We start from the raw sequence: 17,490 nt of genomic DNA, 5'->3' as shown, positions 1-17,490 counted from the left end.
CACATGATTGCTTTGAGGGTTTTCTCTCATTATTTATTTGCCTTAATTTCTTTTATCACCTTTCAATGGTTTCCATCAATTTTTCTGGCATTCTTCTGGTATCTGTTTTTGTTTTGTTTCTGGGCTTTATTTGTTACTTAAGAAGCATAAGTTGCTTTGTAATATGGATTTGCCATATTGTTAGGTGTGAAGAGCTTTGGAACAAACAGAGCACTGAATATACATTTCCCTAGCTGCATAAAAGGAGAAAAAGCAGATTAGGCAAACGTGGCTTAAATTTTTAAATTAGTGGATGAAGGAATACAGTTCATGTGTTAGGATTTAGCAAAAAAAATGGTATTCAGTTCTGATCAATGTATCTGCTTTCAGCCTTGGAGGAGAGTTTTGTGCCATGACCTCTGCTGTGCACGGGCAGGGCGATGGTTCTGGGAATGTATTTATCCTGTTGTTGATTCCTCCCTGTGGTGCATTTATTTCAATGCTGCTCAGCCATGCAGTTTGTCCTGTCTCACCTCATGCACCAAAGATAGCACGTGGAGCCAGGCTGTGTGTCCAGCATGCAGGACTGTCCAGGACAGATAATCCCATGTGTGGGCTGGCTGCATTGCCCTGCCAGGATGCCTGCCTGCTTGGTTGACTGCCTCTGTGTTAAACCATCTTGTAGCCTGCATCAGAAAACATGTAATAGTTATAAAGCTGCAGGGAATTTTGGTTCCTCTCACAGAATTTACGGCTGTACAGTGGTGGAAAATGCTAATTGATAAGAATGACAAATAGAGGTATCTGAGGTCTGTTTGAATGACCTCATCAATGACAGATGATGTAACACTGGAAGAAGTTACACCTTTTTGAATATGTGTGAAATTTGAAACTAATTCTTTGATAGTTTTGGATAAATTATGAGGTTTCAGAGGGTCAGATACATTGAATTCTGTATTTCTACCCTTTTTTTAGGGTAGAAAGGCAGTTTTGTGTATTGCCATATTTCTGTCTGATTATTCATAGAATGGTTTGGGTTGGAAAGAACCTTAAAGATCACCTCATTCCAACTCGCCTGCCATGAGGAAGGACACCTTCAACTAGACCAGGGTGCTCAAAGCCCCATCCAGCCTTGGACACTTCCAGGGTTGGGGCAGCCCCAACTTTTCTGGGCAACCTTGTGAATTTCAGAATGGTAACAGCAACTATATAGATGCCTTTTGTATTCAAATGAAATTACATAACCAAGAAAGGTTAGTATAAAGTCACTAATTCCCATGCAGTTCTTCTTTCATTCCCATCCAGTTCTTCTTGCATTCCCCAGACAATGATTCTAAACACTTCAAAGTTTTTCAAAGGCAAACAACTCCTTTATTGTTCAAGACTAAGAGACACATCCAGATTAAAAAATTTAATAGCAGTACTGGGAGCATCTGCTAGTCTTGCTCAGTATCAAAGTACAATAGGACCTAGGGAGGTAAATAGGCATTATAAATAAGGTTTGTACTCATATCTATTCATTTGTGTTATTTCCTGTTCCAACTGCATGTCTAATCTGCTAATAAAATTCTGCAGAGAACATGCCATCTAACCTTACTTCAAATTTTTACTTAATTTTTGGTTTAAAATATATCCCATTTTAATCAGGTTTGATAGAAGTACTGTTATAATGAAGCTGATATCTTTGATATAGTAAGGCAAAATTTCATCAGACTTCAAGGGCTTTGATTTCCATGTTTGCTAATTATTTTTTTATTTGTTACCACTATAATAAAAGTGTCAAGGACTGTAATAAAAAGCACTGTAATAAAGTATTTATGACTTAGACTGTCAAATTTAAAAAAAAAATTGTTGAATATAAACTATTCTGAGGGTGTCTGTCAGGTCAGAACTGCATTTAATGGAGCAGATGGTATTAGACAAATATTGACTTGGGGCTTGCTTACAACTGTGATTTAGTAGACCCAGCAGAGAGACAGGTTAACATAGAATTGTAGATAGGAGGATGTAGGTGCTGTAATTATATTATCTTGGATTGCCTCTTAGATCATTGATAGTGGTAGAAATTACCCTGTTTCATTAGTATTTAATTTTCTGTGTTTTGACAATATCCTAATATTTCCAGAGTTGCAGTGACCAATTTCAACAGGAGAACCCATACCATCTTGCTAAAGAGTGTTCTTTGTACATATGTGAGAAAAACTATAACTCACATCTGTGTCCTTTCCTGGTTTGTCTCCATGAAAGGAAATAAACTTCCAGTGTGAGCCAGAGAGGTGAAAACATGACCTATGTGCTATACCTGCTTCATTGTATCTTGTATGTGTCTTGTTTTACCCCTAATCAAAATTGTCCTCATTGCTGGCTTTTTATGGGTGCAACACATGAAGTCTTCCCTGCTGGCACAGCTAGCAGTTGCAATTATTAATTTTCATTAATAATTGCAACAATACTTCCCATTATTTTTCATGGTCTTTTTTTTTTAATTAGTCTGCTAGAATTTATCACATCTTCACCTTAGAATGGGGTATGTGGTGCTGGGGATTAGTGTTTCTGTGACCCTGCAGTGTCCTGGGAATTGTGAAAAAGCCCAGGTCTGTATATATCACTTCTATACCATTTTCTCAATAGAACATGCAACAGAACCCAGAGTTATATCATTTATTGGGAAGTCCCCTTAATGGGAAGGGCTAAGACAAAATATTCAGTGCAAACATTAAAAACATGGAGTAACTTGGCAATAGGAGCTATTTCTTTGTTAGATCAAATGCATCTGCTAGGATATAAATAAGTTCTAAGCTACACTGAGTAATCTGAGGGAATTGCATTCGAACATAGCTACAGGGTTTCACATTTCAAAATGGGAGTCACTTACGGGAAGCTCATTTGTGAGATTGCCCAGTCCCAGATTTTGCCAGGGAGTAGCAATTTCTGGTATTTCTGCTGTCATGGGCCCTGGGGATTAGTGTAGGGACTCTTATTCATCAGGTACTCTCAGCAATGTGGCCAGCACTTCCTGAGTCCTTCAGGAGTTTGCAATCCCTGATCATATTAACTCAGTATCACAGGAAAAACTGTTCACAGTGTAATGCTCACCAAGGTTGCAGAGTGTGGTGGGTTTAGGGCTGCCTTACCAGTGTCATGTTAGCTTGTAATCTTTTATTTCACTGAAATTATGATGATGATAATAATGATCACTTTTGCTGGTGCAAAAGTAATTTAATGTATCAGCAAATGGTTCTATGTTGTAGTTTTGAAACCTGAACTTTAAAATTTTTAATCTGTTTTTCTAAAAATAATTACAGCTCAAGCAAATTTTGGTCAGTTAATTAACTTGCACTATCACGAAGTAATGGGTAATTTTCCTTTTTTTATAATCATGTTCTTGTTGCAACCTTTCTTTGCATTCATTAAGACCTTTCTGCAGTCCCTCACATCCTTGCCATACACCCATCACACCAGCACTCTAGCAACATGACAGATATATTTCAACCAGAGTCTGATAAATCTTTTTTTAAGAGTATCTTTCACGAATTTAATAAATACATAATATTAGTAAAGCGTGGTGAAATGGGAGGAATCATGGTTACAAGTATTGGTAAAGGAATATCTTAATAGCATTCAGTAGAAGGTAGCTAACTACCCACCAAAGGAGGCCAAACCTCTGTTGCTTCTGTTTTCCAATTTATTTACTCCTTATTTGCATCCTTCTAGTCCATTATAGTTATAGTAGAAAGGTAAGTGCTCATTAGAGGATAGGATTTTCAAATCTGTGTGAGCTTTGTAGGCAGTAAAGATTCTATTCATATAAAGAAATTTTGAACATTATACATGGTTTCAACCCACATTAGATAATGTCACAGAATTATTATTTTAAAAAGCCCATAAGTCTTTTTAATTACTCAAGTTCTCTTTTGGGGTAAGGTTTTCCTGTGCAAAAAAAAAACCAAAAACCTGAGTGCAAAGATGCCTTTCTGCAGGGGACTTGCAGACTGTGATGCTCTTTCCCTTAAGGACACAGCAGGGGTACAGCAGCACTGTGGAGTAGCTACTGGGCATTTCAGTGCACTAAGGTGATGTGATGCCTGTATTGAGACCCAGAGAGACTTGTTGCCTAAAATTCATCACTGCCACAGTGGTATTATTCCACCTCCCACTTGCTGCAACTCATTAACACGAGGCCATCTGCCATATCTGTGAATAGAGCAGGGACTTCATTTGCAAGCCTGGAACTGGCACCCAAAGCACTGTTAAAAAAAATCTGAAAATATTTGGTGTTGTTGCTTTGCATGTTGGGGTTTCTTTTGGGTTGTGGCTTTTACTGTATTTTATTGTTTTTAAAAACCTGTTTTAAATAGTCTGGCTAATGACAGCAGTATTTTATGATAGACACTTATTAGGTTTAAAATGGGTTTAAGCACATTACTCTGTTTCTCAAATTTCTTTAGCATACTTGTAAATTTTAAATAACCAGATTGAGTTCTTAAAATAAGAAATCAGTATAAACGAGACATTTTTTCCAATTTTCCTGGGGATTATTTTGGTAGCTTGAAACAGCCACATACCTAATGCTGTGAGGACCTTGTTCACCTCTAAGACTATGGGAGAGCTTTTACAGGGCAGCAGCACTGTCTCTAAGCTATTGGGAAACTATGCTCTCCAGAAGGAAAATGGAAATATACTTTCTAATGAAAAATTACTCAATGTGTAGTTCCCATTTATTATAGGATTCAAGGTATATAGTGCCCAGGAAACTTCCAAAACTCTCCTTCATTTTAATTGGTACACTCTAATGTTTTGTCAATCTCATAAGAGTATTCTGAATCTCAAAGGGTTTTCCTGCACTGAAGTGTTTACTCCACAAATAAATTTGTGAGCATGATGGCCAGTGTAGCCAGGGAGCTTGTGTAGGTCCTGTACTCTCTATCCTCTATAGCTTCATCAGTGCTGCATCTGCATGGTGGAGTGTAAGATATATCCCCACAGTTCTCTGTATCTTTTCTGCTCCTAAAAGTTGCTGGTTTTCTTCCATCAGACCTGTCTTTCCTGCATTTCCTGGTTGGAAGCTGCAGAAGAGACCAGCAGGTCTGTCCAGGACTTTTCTGGGGCTGCATGCTGCTTTTGTTTGCCCTGGATAGTAACAGGATGAGGTACCATTCAAGTCCTTGAGATTATAGATGGTATTTTGGATATTATTGCTAATACCCTGCCAATGACTGACAGGCTTGAGTGTTCTTGATTTCACAGATGTGTTTGGAAAGACAGTTGATATGATCATTTGTGCACAGAAGAGTGATTGAATTGTATGGTTTATATACCCCATTGCAAGGTTCCTTCTGTCTAAGAAATTATATTCCCATGCCAGTATTTGTATGGCCAGCAAACTTGGAGCTGGGAAAGACTTGGCCAAAAGTTTTGTGAAAAGCTTATCTGGACTTACCACACCAGACCCTGCAAGAAGGAGTATCAGAGTCACAGCCATCTGCTGGAAATGAGCTTAGGCTGCTGCAGATTAATTGCAGTTCAGTTTGAACTTCTGTCAAAGCTGTAGTGGGGAAGTTTGCCAGGTGGTTCTGATTCCTTCTCACAGGCATAGGGGCCAGGAGAAATATTCCTCATGTGATCATGGGCTTTTGGAGAATGGGATCCCAGACTTCATTGGTGGTGTATGAATACATACAATTTAGCTGCCAAAAGAGAATAGCATCAGCAGTGTACTATGTGTCATTCTTGGGATCATGGTCAGCCAGCGGCATCCATCGCATGGATGGAGGAAAATACCAAAGTGGACATAAAACCACAGTGCTGAGGGAGAAAAATTTTATTTAACTTACATCAGGCAGAAGATGGGAGGGAAAAATATAGACTTGATATGTGCAGTTGCATGTAAGCAAACCATTTGATTGTCTGGCACGCTGGCAGCAGAGCAGCACTGCTGGGCTGACCAGACCTGCAGTGCCTGCTGCAGCTTGCTGCAATGTGCAGCAGCACAGAGTACAGCATCCCCCAAGCACCTCAGGACACAGCTGGTTTTTAGGCCCACCATGCAGCCAAAAAATTATTCTAATTTCAGCAGGCTCATTTGCCAGCACAGAAAACAGATGAATTTTATACTTGTACACTGCAAATGGAGTACTGATGGCATACAGTAGGGGAATAGCAATGTGCTTAAAATGCATTGATTAATTGATTTACTGCTATTTATTTTTATAATATCATAGTGTAATGGAAGGGACATTTAAAGGTCATCTGGTCCGAACTCCCCTGGAATGAGCAGCAATGTCTTCAACCAGATCAGTTTGCTCAGGGCTCTGTCCAATCTGACTTTCAATGTTTCCAGAGATGGACCATCTACCATCTCTCTGGGCAACCTGTTCCAGTGTCTCACCAGCATCACTTAAAAAAAATTCTTCCATACATCCTGTTTAAATCGCGCTTATTTTAGTTTAAAACCATTACACACTGCATAAATTCCAATGCTTCAGATGCTGTTGCAGACCCCGTGCTAGGGAAAAAAGTAGTCAGTTTCTAAACCAGTAGAGGAACCCCTCACATCTATATGTGAAGTATTTTGGTGTCTGGCAGCTGCACATGGTCTTGAAAAGTGGAATTATCCAGCTGTAAGAGAAGCTGAGATACCCTCCCTAAAAATGGTGTGGATATTGTCCCTCTCAAGTCCCATAGCACATCTGGGTACTGGCTTGCTTCTAAATGTCATAAGAATAAGACACAAACACTTCTTGACTACTTTAGAATTCCTCCTAAAGCTTATAACTGCTGAGGAAAAGACAGTTTTCTTTGCCTTGTATGCAAGGTAATACTGAGACAAGAAGATGAGTTACTCTGTGTTAGTCTCTTCATTAATATAATTACTGTTTTCAGTGCTTTTCTCTTCTCACCAAGATGAACTCAGAAGCTGTTGAAAACTGTTTCTAGGTTAAAAATAACCCTTCCTCCAGATACTCCTTTTGGAAGACAAATGCTAGGTGGGAGTGGATGTGACATAATGCTAATTTCCTGTCCTAGGAGAGTAAGATCTGGTAGCTGCCTTCAGATATTCTCCCTAGACTTCTTCCAGCTTTCTCTTCCCAGTTTCTTGTCTCTGCAGCATCATCTCAGATGGGCAGTGTCTGTGTCCACACAAGTAGCCAGCTAGGGGCACAGCATCTCACCTGAGGGAAGGCCAATGGGTCTCTTTTTAGAGCTGCTCTTCTCAGCTTTAAAGCATGACTATTTTTAATATCCAAGCCAGTATTTAACTGGAATCCTTATGCTTTTCTCTGGTCAGCTGAGTGTCAAGTTAAACTGGATCAGATGGTTCAGAGAGTGAAGGAGCAGGCAAGGGTTTGTGACTCAAGGTATGGCCAGTGGAGCAGAGCCGGTGGTGATGCTCATTCAGCCACTCTTTGGATAGGGGGAGGCTGAAGTGATGGTGGTGCAGGAAGGGGCCTGGTGAGAGGATGCTGAGCTCACTTTTATTTAAAGTCCCAATAACTTGTTTTTCTGTCTCTTTAGGAGAGCAGTTTCACTGCAGGGTTTCCTGAGAAGCCAGGATTAAGTGCATTGGTGCAGACTGCTTTAGTGACAGGACAGAGAGAGGCCAATACCCTCAGGGTGAGACAGAGTGCCACCAAATGCCAGTGGCACAACTGTTGCTGACCCCATGTGCCCCAAGCCTTGCACCAGCCCTCTCTTAGCTGCAGTGAGAGCCTGCCTGGCTTCCATTCAGACTATAAATACAGATTTGGTTGTGCTTCTCTCTCATTTTAGCAGGTGAACAGGGACAAAAGTGCACAACAGAGCAGTGGCAAATAATTTGTGGCTACGCTATCGAGTCATCTTCCTCTGGTGATGGAAGCCCAGCTGCAAGTCCCTCTGTGATGGTGCACAGCAGAATGTGTTAACCAGTGCCTGTTCTGTAGTTCCAAGTGGCTCTTGGTGCCTTTGTCCAGGTGCACTGCAGTCAGGTGTGCCACTACCAGCATAAAGAAACATATTTAGGGATATAGCCCCTCCTTCCTCTTTTCAGAAATGCAGTTGTGTCCTTTTAACTTTTTTCTCTTATGATCCATTTTACAAGTTCAAACACTGTATGATGCAATTTGGAGCTGCTCTGGGGCATCAGTATCAGCTCAGCATGCTGCTCAGCATCATCCTGAATCCATAGTTGAGCTCTTCTTCTGTGACATCAGTAGGTAGCTGAAATACATAGGCTGAAAGAAACTCATGATATCCAGCAAGTTGTGCCAGATTTTTGGCAAGTCTGTTCAAAAAGCCTGTCCTTTGTAAAAATGAGAGCACAGGTGAGAAAGAGAAATGCTAAAGCAAATGTGTGAAGCCTGTGAGATAGAGAACATGAACAATGTATACAAATATAAATCATCTAATCTGTGTAGTCCATGACACATGCAATAATAATAATTGGAATTATTGGAATTGTTTTGAATTATAGATTAGAAAGATTGGAGCCTGCAGTTCTTCAGTTATTGACCATGCACTAATACAGTTCTAGCATGATTGTTGTTTTCTGACTCCTAGCAGTCAGGGCCATCTCCAGGGAGAATGATGAGCACCGAAATCCCACACAGGGATGAGCCCTCAGAAGGTTCAAGGAGAGCCTTGAGCCCAGGCCTCCTGTGCTACATTTAACAAAGACTATAAAAAAGGGAGGGTGATTGGATGTTATACATCCCATGAATTAATGATCTGGACCCTCTGCTTTCTTGGGGTTTCTGTGCTGTATGTGTTGTTTTGTGCCTTGGGCACCTCTGTTGGACTATTTTTCTTATAGTTTAGGTGCAAGATGACTGATTCTGACACTGCAAACAGTTTTGGGTGTGAGTTGCCAGGCTTTACATTTAGAAACCAAAGTGCCTGTGGGCTCTCAGGTACCCAAGTGTAAATCTCAATCTGGAATTTTACAAGCATGGATACTTCTCCTATTTTGGGACCAAGGCACTGAGCAACTCTGCAATGTTTAGTACATGCAACCCAAATTTAATAAGCAACATTCCCACTCCTTTTCTGTGGGCTGTATGTGAGTAGTGGCACTGCTGTAGTTCAGCATGGTTTGACTGTAAACACCATTTGCTGATGGGAACACATTCCCACATGAGCATCCCCAGGAGCAGAAGTGTGTAGTAACAAGTGTGGTGCTGTGACTTGTACTAAAGGAGTACTCATCACAGCAGCAGAATCACCACTTTGAAGTCCAGTTCTCTGTTAAATCAAGTCAGGTCTGTTTTCAAAGATCCTGGCCATTGTGGATGATGGTTATGTTCTACATGTCTGCTCTTTCTGTATGACTTCACCAGACCATTGTATCTCTCCTTTCCCATCTTACATGTTCTCAAAATTCCAGCCTAGCTCCATCCCTGGTGCAATGAAGAAAACTCCTGAACAGTCTCACAAGCCATTGGTTAATCAACTTTAACCCTTTCCTACAGGTTTAATTTAAAAAATAGAAATTGACATTTAGGACTAAGACCTTACTTTTGCCAGGAGCAGATGAACCTGGAGATGCCTCCAGTTCATATGTGGTGAGTGATGTTCATCAGGTAAACATGAGAGCTGCTTTAAACTGATTTAACTTGTGAAAACTTGCAGCAGTTGCCATGAGCATCAGCCCCCATGTTTAGAGACAGCACTAGTTAACCCTTTTATGTCCAGGAGGAATATCAAACACCTGTAATCTGTCAGAGATGTTTCTTTGTAACACTGGTGCTTTAGATTTTAAAGATTTATATCCTTTATGCATTTCTTTTAACCTGTTAAATATGTTAGATGTTGTATATGGTGACCCTGAACTCAACTTCTACAGACTTTAACTTTGTGCTCACAGATGTTGCACTGAGGTTTTACATTAAATAAGTCCAGGCTATTAGTGCCCAAAATACATGACAGATGTAATTTACTGTAAGAGTAGTGTCTTTCAGATGCACATCTGCTCTGTGATCATAAGCCCATACACTGAAGTGCTCCATTATGAACCATTCAGATCACAGGTGAAAAATCAACCTAATTTTAGAACATTTGTTTCTTGCCTTCTGAGTCTGCCCTTTCTCTTTCTGCAGCTTGTGGATGTGACCTGGCTCAAGGAGGATTTTTTGTGAGACAGGGAGACTACATCTGTACTTTGGACTACCAGAGACTCTATGGCACACGCTGCTTCAGTTGTGATGAATTCATTGAGGGAGAAGTGGTCTCAGCACTGGGCAAAACCTATCACCCAGACTGTTTTGTGTGTGCTGTCTGCAGGTAGGTGTTCTACATGAAGTTGTGTTTCTGATGCCAGAATGCCCTGAATGCCAGGTGTTCTAACCTATAGCCTAGAGACAAAGTTTTCTGTTACTCACTCCTTAAAAAATTGCAGAATTAAAAAGAAAAAAAAAAGTCTGTAATTTTGAGTGCCTCCCTTTTTTCCAAATGTGTTTTTCTTTTTTATGTTGTCTTATCTGTGATGTTTTCAAAGTACTTTAGAAACTTCCACTGTCTTCATTGTAAGATGTTTTGCACCAAGTGTTGCTTAATATCTCTGGTATCTGCTGCTTTGTCATTTTTTGGCCTGAAGTTACAAAGAATTCCAGTGCCAGTGGCTGAATCCTCAGCAGGCTACTACCCAAGCCAAGTGTAGATTAGTGGGATCATTTCCCACATGGGTCCCAAACTCAGCAATACCAGGGACTGATGTAATTTTGACCTGCATCTTAATCCTCTTGTGCAGAAATAGCACAAACACATCTATTGAGGACTTCATGAAGAAGCTTGAAGTGCCCTTAGCCTTCAGAAAACACACAGTTTTAGCAGTTTGGAGTAAATGGAAATGCTGCCACAGTTTCTCTGGCTAAACCTGAGCATTGAGGAGTGCAAGAACAGCAGCCCCCACTCTGGCAGGGTTTCAGAGCCCCGGGAGGGCTGGTGCAGCACAGCTCAGGTGCTCTGTGTGCTGGTGCCTCGTGCAGGTGACTGTGCAGTCCCAAACCAGCATGGCCATGCCACTGTGGCTGTCTGCCAGCCCAGCCTGCCCTGACATGGGGCTCAGGAATCCTCCTGTGCTGGTGCAGGAGCAGGGCATCAAATCCCAGAGCAGCTCCTGACAGAATCTCAGTTAAATAAAGCAATTGCACAAATAATAATAATACCTGTGATAGAGGGGAGACTCTGAGATGGACAAGCCTTTATTATATTAAATTCTGTCTAAGTTCTAAGTTCTGATCTCTTTAATAGGCAATTTTTCCTTTTGGATACTTAACACAAATATGGAGAGTAAAGATAAGAAAAATCCTAAAATTCTTTTCAGATTTTATTTTTTCTTTTAATAGTAAAGGAAAATGACTTCAAGTGTATCTCATTAATTAACTGCTGGCTGTACATGCTATTGGCCTGAAATATTACAGCTCTTCTAGAGATGAGCAGAACTAATTTTTGGTACCTTTATTCTCAGCACTTGCATCTTCTGTAAAGTGAGGTACTCCTTCATTTAAGAGAAACCAAAAAACTGGTTGATTCTATTTTTCTGGCTAAAAATGCTTGCATCCTCAGTCACACCACTAGAGCTTAGCAGAAATGTATTTAAGTGTCTATTACTGTACTTAGAAACTGCCTGACTTGGGTTTCAGGCCACTGGAAATACCAACTCCTGCTTTATTTAGTCAATCATAGTTTAGAGCTTGGTGATACAGTTTATTTTGTCTCCCTGGAAATTTGGAATAATTTTCCTTGTGACTAAAATATTTAAGTGCCTAACAATTCAGGTGAGTTAAATTGCAGCACTGTGAAATTATTCATGCTGCAAATACAATGTGTGATGAAGAATGTGGTAAAGCTTTTAAAAATGAAGTTGCTGATACAATAATATCATACAAAAAATAAAATCAGAGATGTTCCCTAGCCTTCTGTATAACTAAATAGTTGTATTAAATGCTATTTTGCTGTTTTTAGTCGTTCAGTAGAGAGACCCAGATCTGCTTTTGTTGCTTTTCTTGGAAGGACACACAAATTCATATTGTCTTCATCAGAGCCAGCTAATGCCCTGCTGACTAGCAGGATTCAATTAGTGTCTCCCAGGGGGGTTGTAACACTGATTTGTGGTGCAGAGCAGCAGAAGAATCCTGTCATGTGTTTATATGCTTTAAATCAGCTTCAATTACCCCTGTCATTGCAAGCCAGACATAACCTGTGTTTTTTATGGGGAAGGGTGTCCTATCTAAACATCATCAGCATTTATTTTATTGAGTGATATCCTCAGCAAAAATAAGGTTGTTAGGCTGTAAAGACATGTTGTTTAAGCCAAAAGAAAGAACTTGTTTGTTTTTTAAGAAACAGTAATGATAAAAGAGGAGGGAAATGGTTTGAAGCTCTCTACCTTGATATTTCCCTTGGTGGGAAGAGTCAGGAGAGCCATTTGTGCCCTCATTTTTTACAGATGGGCAGAAACCTTAAATACTGCACCAAGGCACGCTGTCAGTAGTAGCTGGTGGATGATGCCAACTGCGTTTGGCATTACCTTTTACAGCCAGACTTTAATGTGGGTGCTGTGTTAGAAATCTAACCTCCAGAATGGTGTGAATTTGAGAGGTGCTGACTGCCTGCCATTGGGGCTGTTCCCACTCTCATGGAAACCAAGCCAGGCTCTTACTGTCTTCAGCATGAAAACACTGGCAGCAGAAGGCATTTTGCACTCATGACACATTTCTCCAGAACGCTGCAGGATCATTAAAATTCTTTTAAATGAGCACTTCTGCAACCCCTATTTCTGTAGCTGCTGAAGTAACACTTCTGAACTGTTTCTACATTGCATAGTAAACCAGTGCCAGTAGCAAGTCCTTTTTTTCCCCTTATTTTCAGAGAAGATAAGGTTTGAATAGAAACATGTGGGAAGTGTATGGTAGCAGCAGTGGGAAAACCTAGCTAGCAGGAGCAGTAGGAAAAAGTCAGCACTCCAAGCTCAGTTGTCTCCTGATATTACTACTGTAGGATGCCACATGGCTCAGTGTCACTGCATTTGTAACCTGCTGCCCTGCTCTGTGAAAAAGCTGGAGTGTCAGAAATAATCCAGCTCATCCCTGGGCATCTCTTGGGTGTCAGATGCTGCTGCCCAGGGCTTCCATAAGCTAAAGTTAAAAAAAAAAAAATAAAAAAAGAATTTGTATTCAGAGAAAAACTGGTAGAAGTACAATATATTGTGCCATCCTCTTTGATTGTTTCTCTCTATCTTGTGTTAACCAAGTGGCTCTTAAAAAAAAAAAATCAGGTTTCAGTTGCGTGTTTGCTCTGCTGGAGTAAAGATTAAAAACTTAATCCCTTCTTCTTCCAGTGCTGTTCATAGTCTAGTGAAGCCTTTTTTCTGCAGTGGTATTTTGTGATGATAATGCCTAAAACTAGGAATGAGTGGAAGAATAACAACATAGATTGAAAAGGGTTGCAGATTAAATACTTACTCTGAATTCCCAGGAAGTGGCTGAGCAATCTTCTTATAGCTTCATTAATTGGAAGGGGCTGTGTCCTCCAGAGGACTGCCAAAGACATTTCCTTCAAAAGCTTAGTGTGTTTGTAAAAGTGAAACAGAAAGAGGGAGAAAATTGAAGGTGGCTGTAGCAATAGAAGCTTAATTTTATTAAAATTGTGCACATACTTCTTACATGGCTGTCATAGTCAGGACAGTGGCTCTTATCTAGGATGGGAAAGGGCCGGACATTGAGTCTTTCAGAAAGAAATGGGTTGTCATACCTGTGGTAATTCTTTGAAAATGGAATTTTCAGGAGATGTCTTAGTGTGTTAACAAGTCCTGTAGATTTAGTAATCATATATATGATATATGCTCTGTCTAATGTGGTACCTAGAGTACAGTTTCTGTTACTTGTGGGCTGTGTGTTCACTGAATACTAAAAACCTAGGGATTTGATTTTATGGGTGTTACTGAAATTAGTAAAGTTGGGTTGGGGGTTGTATATGTACCCAGTTGGAGGAGTGTATGTAATGGCTGTCCCTTTAGTTTCAGTATTCTTGTACTTAAAAGTTGGAAAAAAGTTGTGACATGTAAATGATAAAGAGAGAGCAACTTGACCCCTAGGTGGAGGATAGATTAGCACATGCATTGTGGATTAATAAGGAAGAAGGTTTGTGTCTGCTTTGCAGATTTTTATATTTAAGTCTTTCTGAGCTCAGGAAGTTTTCTTTTAAAACAGCATCGTGACAGAAGCTGAATGTGTGCCATGTAGAGGTGAGCAGTATGTGGACAGGAAAGAGGCAGATACATATTCTTCAAGGGGTTGCCTGCCAAATCCAGCTTTAAAACCTCTTTCAACCTATTTGTATTTTTACTGTCTTCAAGAAGGCAATTCACTTTGGCCAGGCAGTTGAATATAAAGAATCAGAAAGCTTAAATTATTTTCTTTTTTTCAGCAGAAGATTGTGTAGTCCTACTATATATAACACTGCTCCTTCTAGAAAGAACTGACATCTTTTGTGTATGTATGTCTTAAGAAATTAGGATAATGCTGAAAATTAAAAGTTCAAATTCAGTTTCTTCTTAAACATAGAAGTCATGACAGACTTTTTGAATGTGCTAAACCTTTTTATTTGCTCAAATTTTAATGCTGCTGAATTTGGAAAGGGTTTGGTTTCCACTTAAGCAGTACTTGGTGCTTCTTAAGGCATCTCATGAAGTGGTCTTCATCTCACTACCAGTCAGCCACTAAACATTGCTAGGTAGGGTGTTGAGCCCAAGATTCTGAAATCTGCCTGAGTGTTCTTGGCATTTTGATTCTAAACCAAATGTATTCACCAACATGTGGTTCTTCCTGAACAAAGGGGGGGTGGTGTGCTGCTCTTCAGGTTTAGGTCTCCTGCTCTTTAGAGGAAGAGTCTGGAGTGCAAGTCCTGTGAGGAGCAGCTTGAGGGTACTGGAGTTGTTTATGTGGAGAAAAGGAGGCTCAGGGGGTATTTACTGCTCTCTACAACTGCCTGAAAGGAGGTTGTAGTGAGCTGGGGGTCAGTTTCTGCTCCCAGGCAATCAGCGGTAGGACAAGGGGAAATGCTATTCCAAACAGCTGATGTTGTGCCAAGGAAAGTTCAGATTGGATATCAGGAAAAGGTTCTTTGCTGACAAGGGGGTTAAGCATTGGAACAGGGTGCTCAGGGAGGTGATGGGATCACTATCTATGCCAGTGTTCATGAAATCAGTAGACATGGCACTATGTGATGATATGAGCATGGTGGAGTTTGGTCAAAGATTGGACTTGATGATCTTGGAGGTCTTTTACAACCTGAGTGATTCTAGGATTCTTTGGTTCTATATGGAGCATCCCTATAGCCCTAGAATAATGTAGGATGGAAGGGATTTTTGGTGGTCCTGTGGTCCAGCCCCTGGCTCAAAGCAAGTCCAGTTTGAGTAGACAGCTGAATGCATTTTTTTAACATATCTCCAACAGACTCTCTGAACAATGTGTTCCAGCATTCAACAAGCTCATGGTAATTTTTCTTCCATATATTGAGTTGACATTTCCCATGTTCCAGCTTATGTCTGCTGCCTCTTGTCCTTCCACTCTTTACCTCTGAGAAGAGCATGGTTCCAGTTTTGTGTAGATGTTATCAGGTAGTTTTAGACAGCAACACAATCTCTCCTGAGCAAGTACATCTTCTGCAGCCCCTGCCTGCCCATGTGTCCTGTGCTGCACTCTGGACCTGCCACCTTCCCTCATCTCCATCCAGTAAATCTTGTCCTGAGGAGCCCAAGATGGTGCCTGCTGCAGTCTCCTAAATGATGAACAGAGGGAAGATCACATCCCTGTGTCACCCCCCAGTCTCCTAAATGATGAACAGAGGGAAGATCACATCCCTGTATCACCCCCCAGTCTCCTAAATGATGAACAGAGGGAAGGTCACATCCCTGTATCACCCCCCAGTCTCCTAAATGATGAACAGAGGGAAGATCACATCCCTGTATCACCCCCCAGTCTCCTAAATGATGAACAGAGGGAAGGTCACATCCCTGTCCCTGCTGGCTGCACTAATGCCTCCCAGGATGTGGCTGTTCAGTTGCTGTGGGGGCACACTGGTAACTCATGTCCAGCATGGTGTCCACTGGGACCCCACATCTTCTTATGCTTTCCAGCTGATTACCCCTGTGGTGCACTGGTGCATAGAGTTGTTCCTCACCTCTCGTAGGATTTAGCATTTTCCCTCACTGAAATTTGTGTAGATGGTAGATAGCACTCAATGTCCACTTTGTATCATCATTTTAATCCGCAGGGATTCATCCCTATGGAGCACCTTGAGGGATGTGATTGTACCAGGTACAAGTTAGAGCAGAATTTGATCCTGCTGGTCCTTAGGATGCTGTCTGACATTACACCTGACCTGGTGAAACTGCAGCCACCTACTGACATGAATAGCTTTGCTCTCTCAACAGCCTGACCACTGGCTTGTCTTAATTTTCATATATCAAATTTAGTTGACTGTTCAACCCTAGAGTCAGATCAGCAATTTAAAGAATAGATGGGCATCTATCTGCTCTGAAAAAAAAACCAAACCCAAACATTTTATTTTGTCCCTCTCAGAAAGCTTGAATGACTTGCCCACAGCTGCATAGGTTGAGATGTGGTGCTGAGAAAGACAAGACCTTTGGTATCAGCACAAGACCTTTTGGTTTCAACACACAGACTGGATTAGGCTGATGGTGATTCAAGGTTTTACAATATGGTTTTGTTGGTCCCCTCCAGATTTTTTTCTGGGTTTGCAAATATTGTAGGCAGGTGGATAAAACAAAATTTGTTGGGAAATGAATCATAGATGTCTTAAAATTCTGCAAGTCATTTGAGAGAGCTGCTTTAAAAATGCTCTTAATTCTCATTTTAAAAATAGATTATCCAACTGTGAAAAATCTCACTGAATATTTATTAAAGGATAAGTAGCTAATTAAAACCCTGTCCTGGTTTTTGCAATACCTAGCAGTGTTCAGTGGGTGACTGGTGGTGAGATATCATTGTATTTGAAGGCAGATATGCTGTTCTTAGCCTAAAATTCTATATATAGTCCTGCTCACAACTTACAGAGCTCAGAAACTGAAACCTTGTTAATTGGCTGTTACCACCTTCTGTTGTGCCTTCACTCATACTGGCACTGAAATGCTTGAGCAGGGCTGCTTGTGAAAGGGAGAGGTCAGCTGGTACAGGAAAACTGACAAATGCGTGGGGTGTGAATTCCCAGTGAACAAGACAAGATGTCTTGCATGTTTGGAGAACAATAAAGAATCAAAATTGTTGCTCTCTCCCATTGGAATGGAAAGGTGATTAGCTACTGAATCATTAGAAAATAAACCAAGTTCAGTATTTTTATGGGCTAGGAAACCCCTATGTGGCCTCCCATCTAAGGAGGCTCTGTGACTTGCTGTGGTGCCTGTGAGCTTTGGCATGTTTGGAGCTGTCATCTGCCTGCTTTTGTCTTTGTGCCATAGGAGGTGAATATTCCTCTTCTTCTCCTCTACTTTTAACTTACTTCCTTTTAGATTGT

At 40.7% G+C, this 17,490-nt stretch overlaps 1 protein-coding gene across 8 annotated transcripts in view; it reads left to right on the top strand.

The window, feature by feature from the left end:
- ABLIM2 (actin binding LIM protein family member 2) overlaps nucleotides 1-17,490 on the top strand; it is a 131,262-nt gene that overhangs the window by 38,616 nt on the left and 75,156 nt on the right. For all 8 annotated transcript variants that reach the window (XM_066548672.1, XM_066548670.1, XM_066548666.1 and 5 more), the window contains exon 3: nucleotides 10,053-10,236. In XM_066548672.1, the coding sequence (XP_066404769.1) occupies nucleotides 10,053-10,236 (184 nt within the window). The remainder of the gene's footprint in view (nucleotides 1-10,052; nucleotides 10,237-17,490) is intronic.

Source organism: Molothrus aeneus, chromosome 4 (genome assembly GCF_037042795.1).
Source record: "Molothrus aeneus isolate 106 chromosome 4, BPBGC_Maene_1.0, whole genome shotgun sequence".
NCBI classification, from domain to species: Eukaryota; Metazoa; Chordata; class Aves; order Passeriformes; family Icteridae; genus Molothrus; species Molothrus aeneus.
The sequence above is the reverse complement of the archived record's forward strand: the minus strand, read 5'-3'. Positions and strand labels throughout refer to the sequence as shown.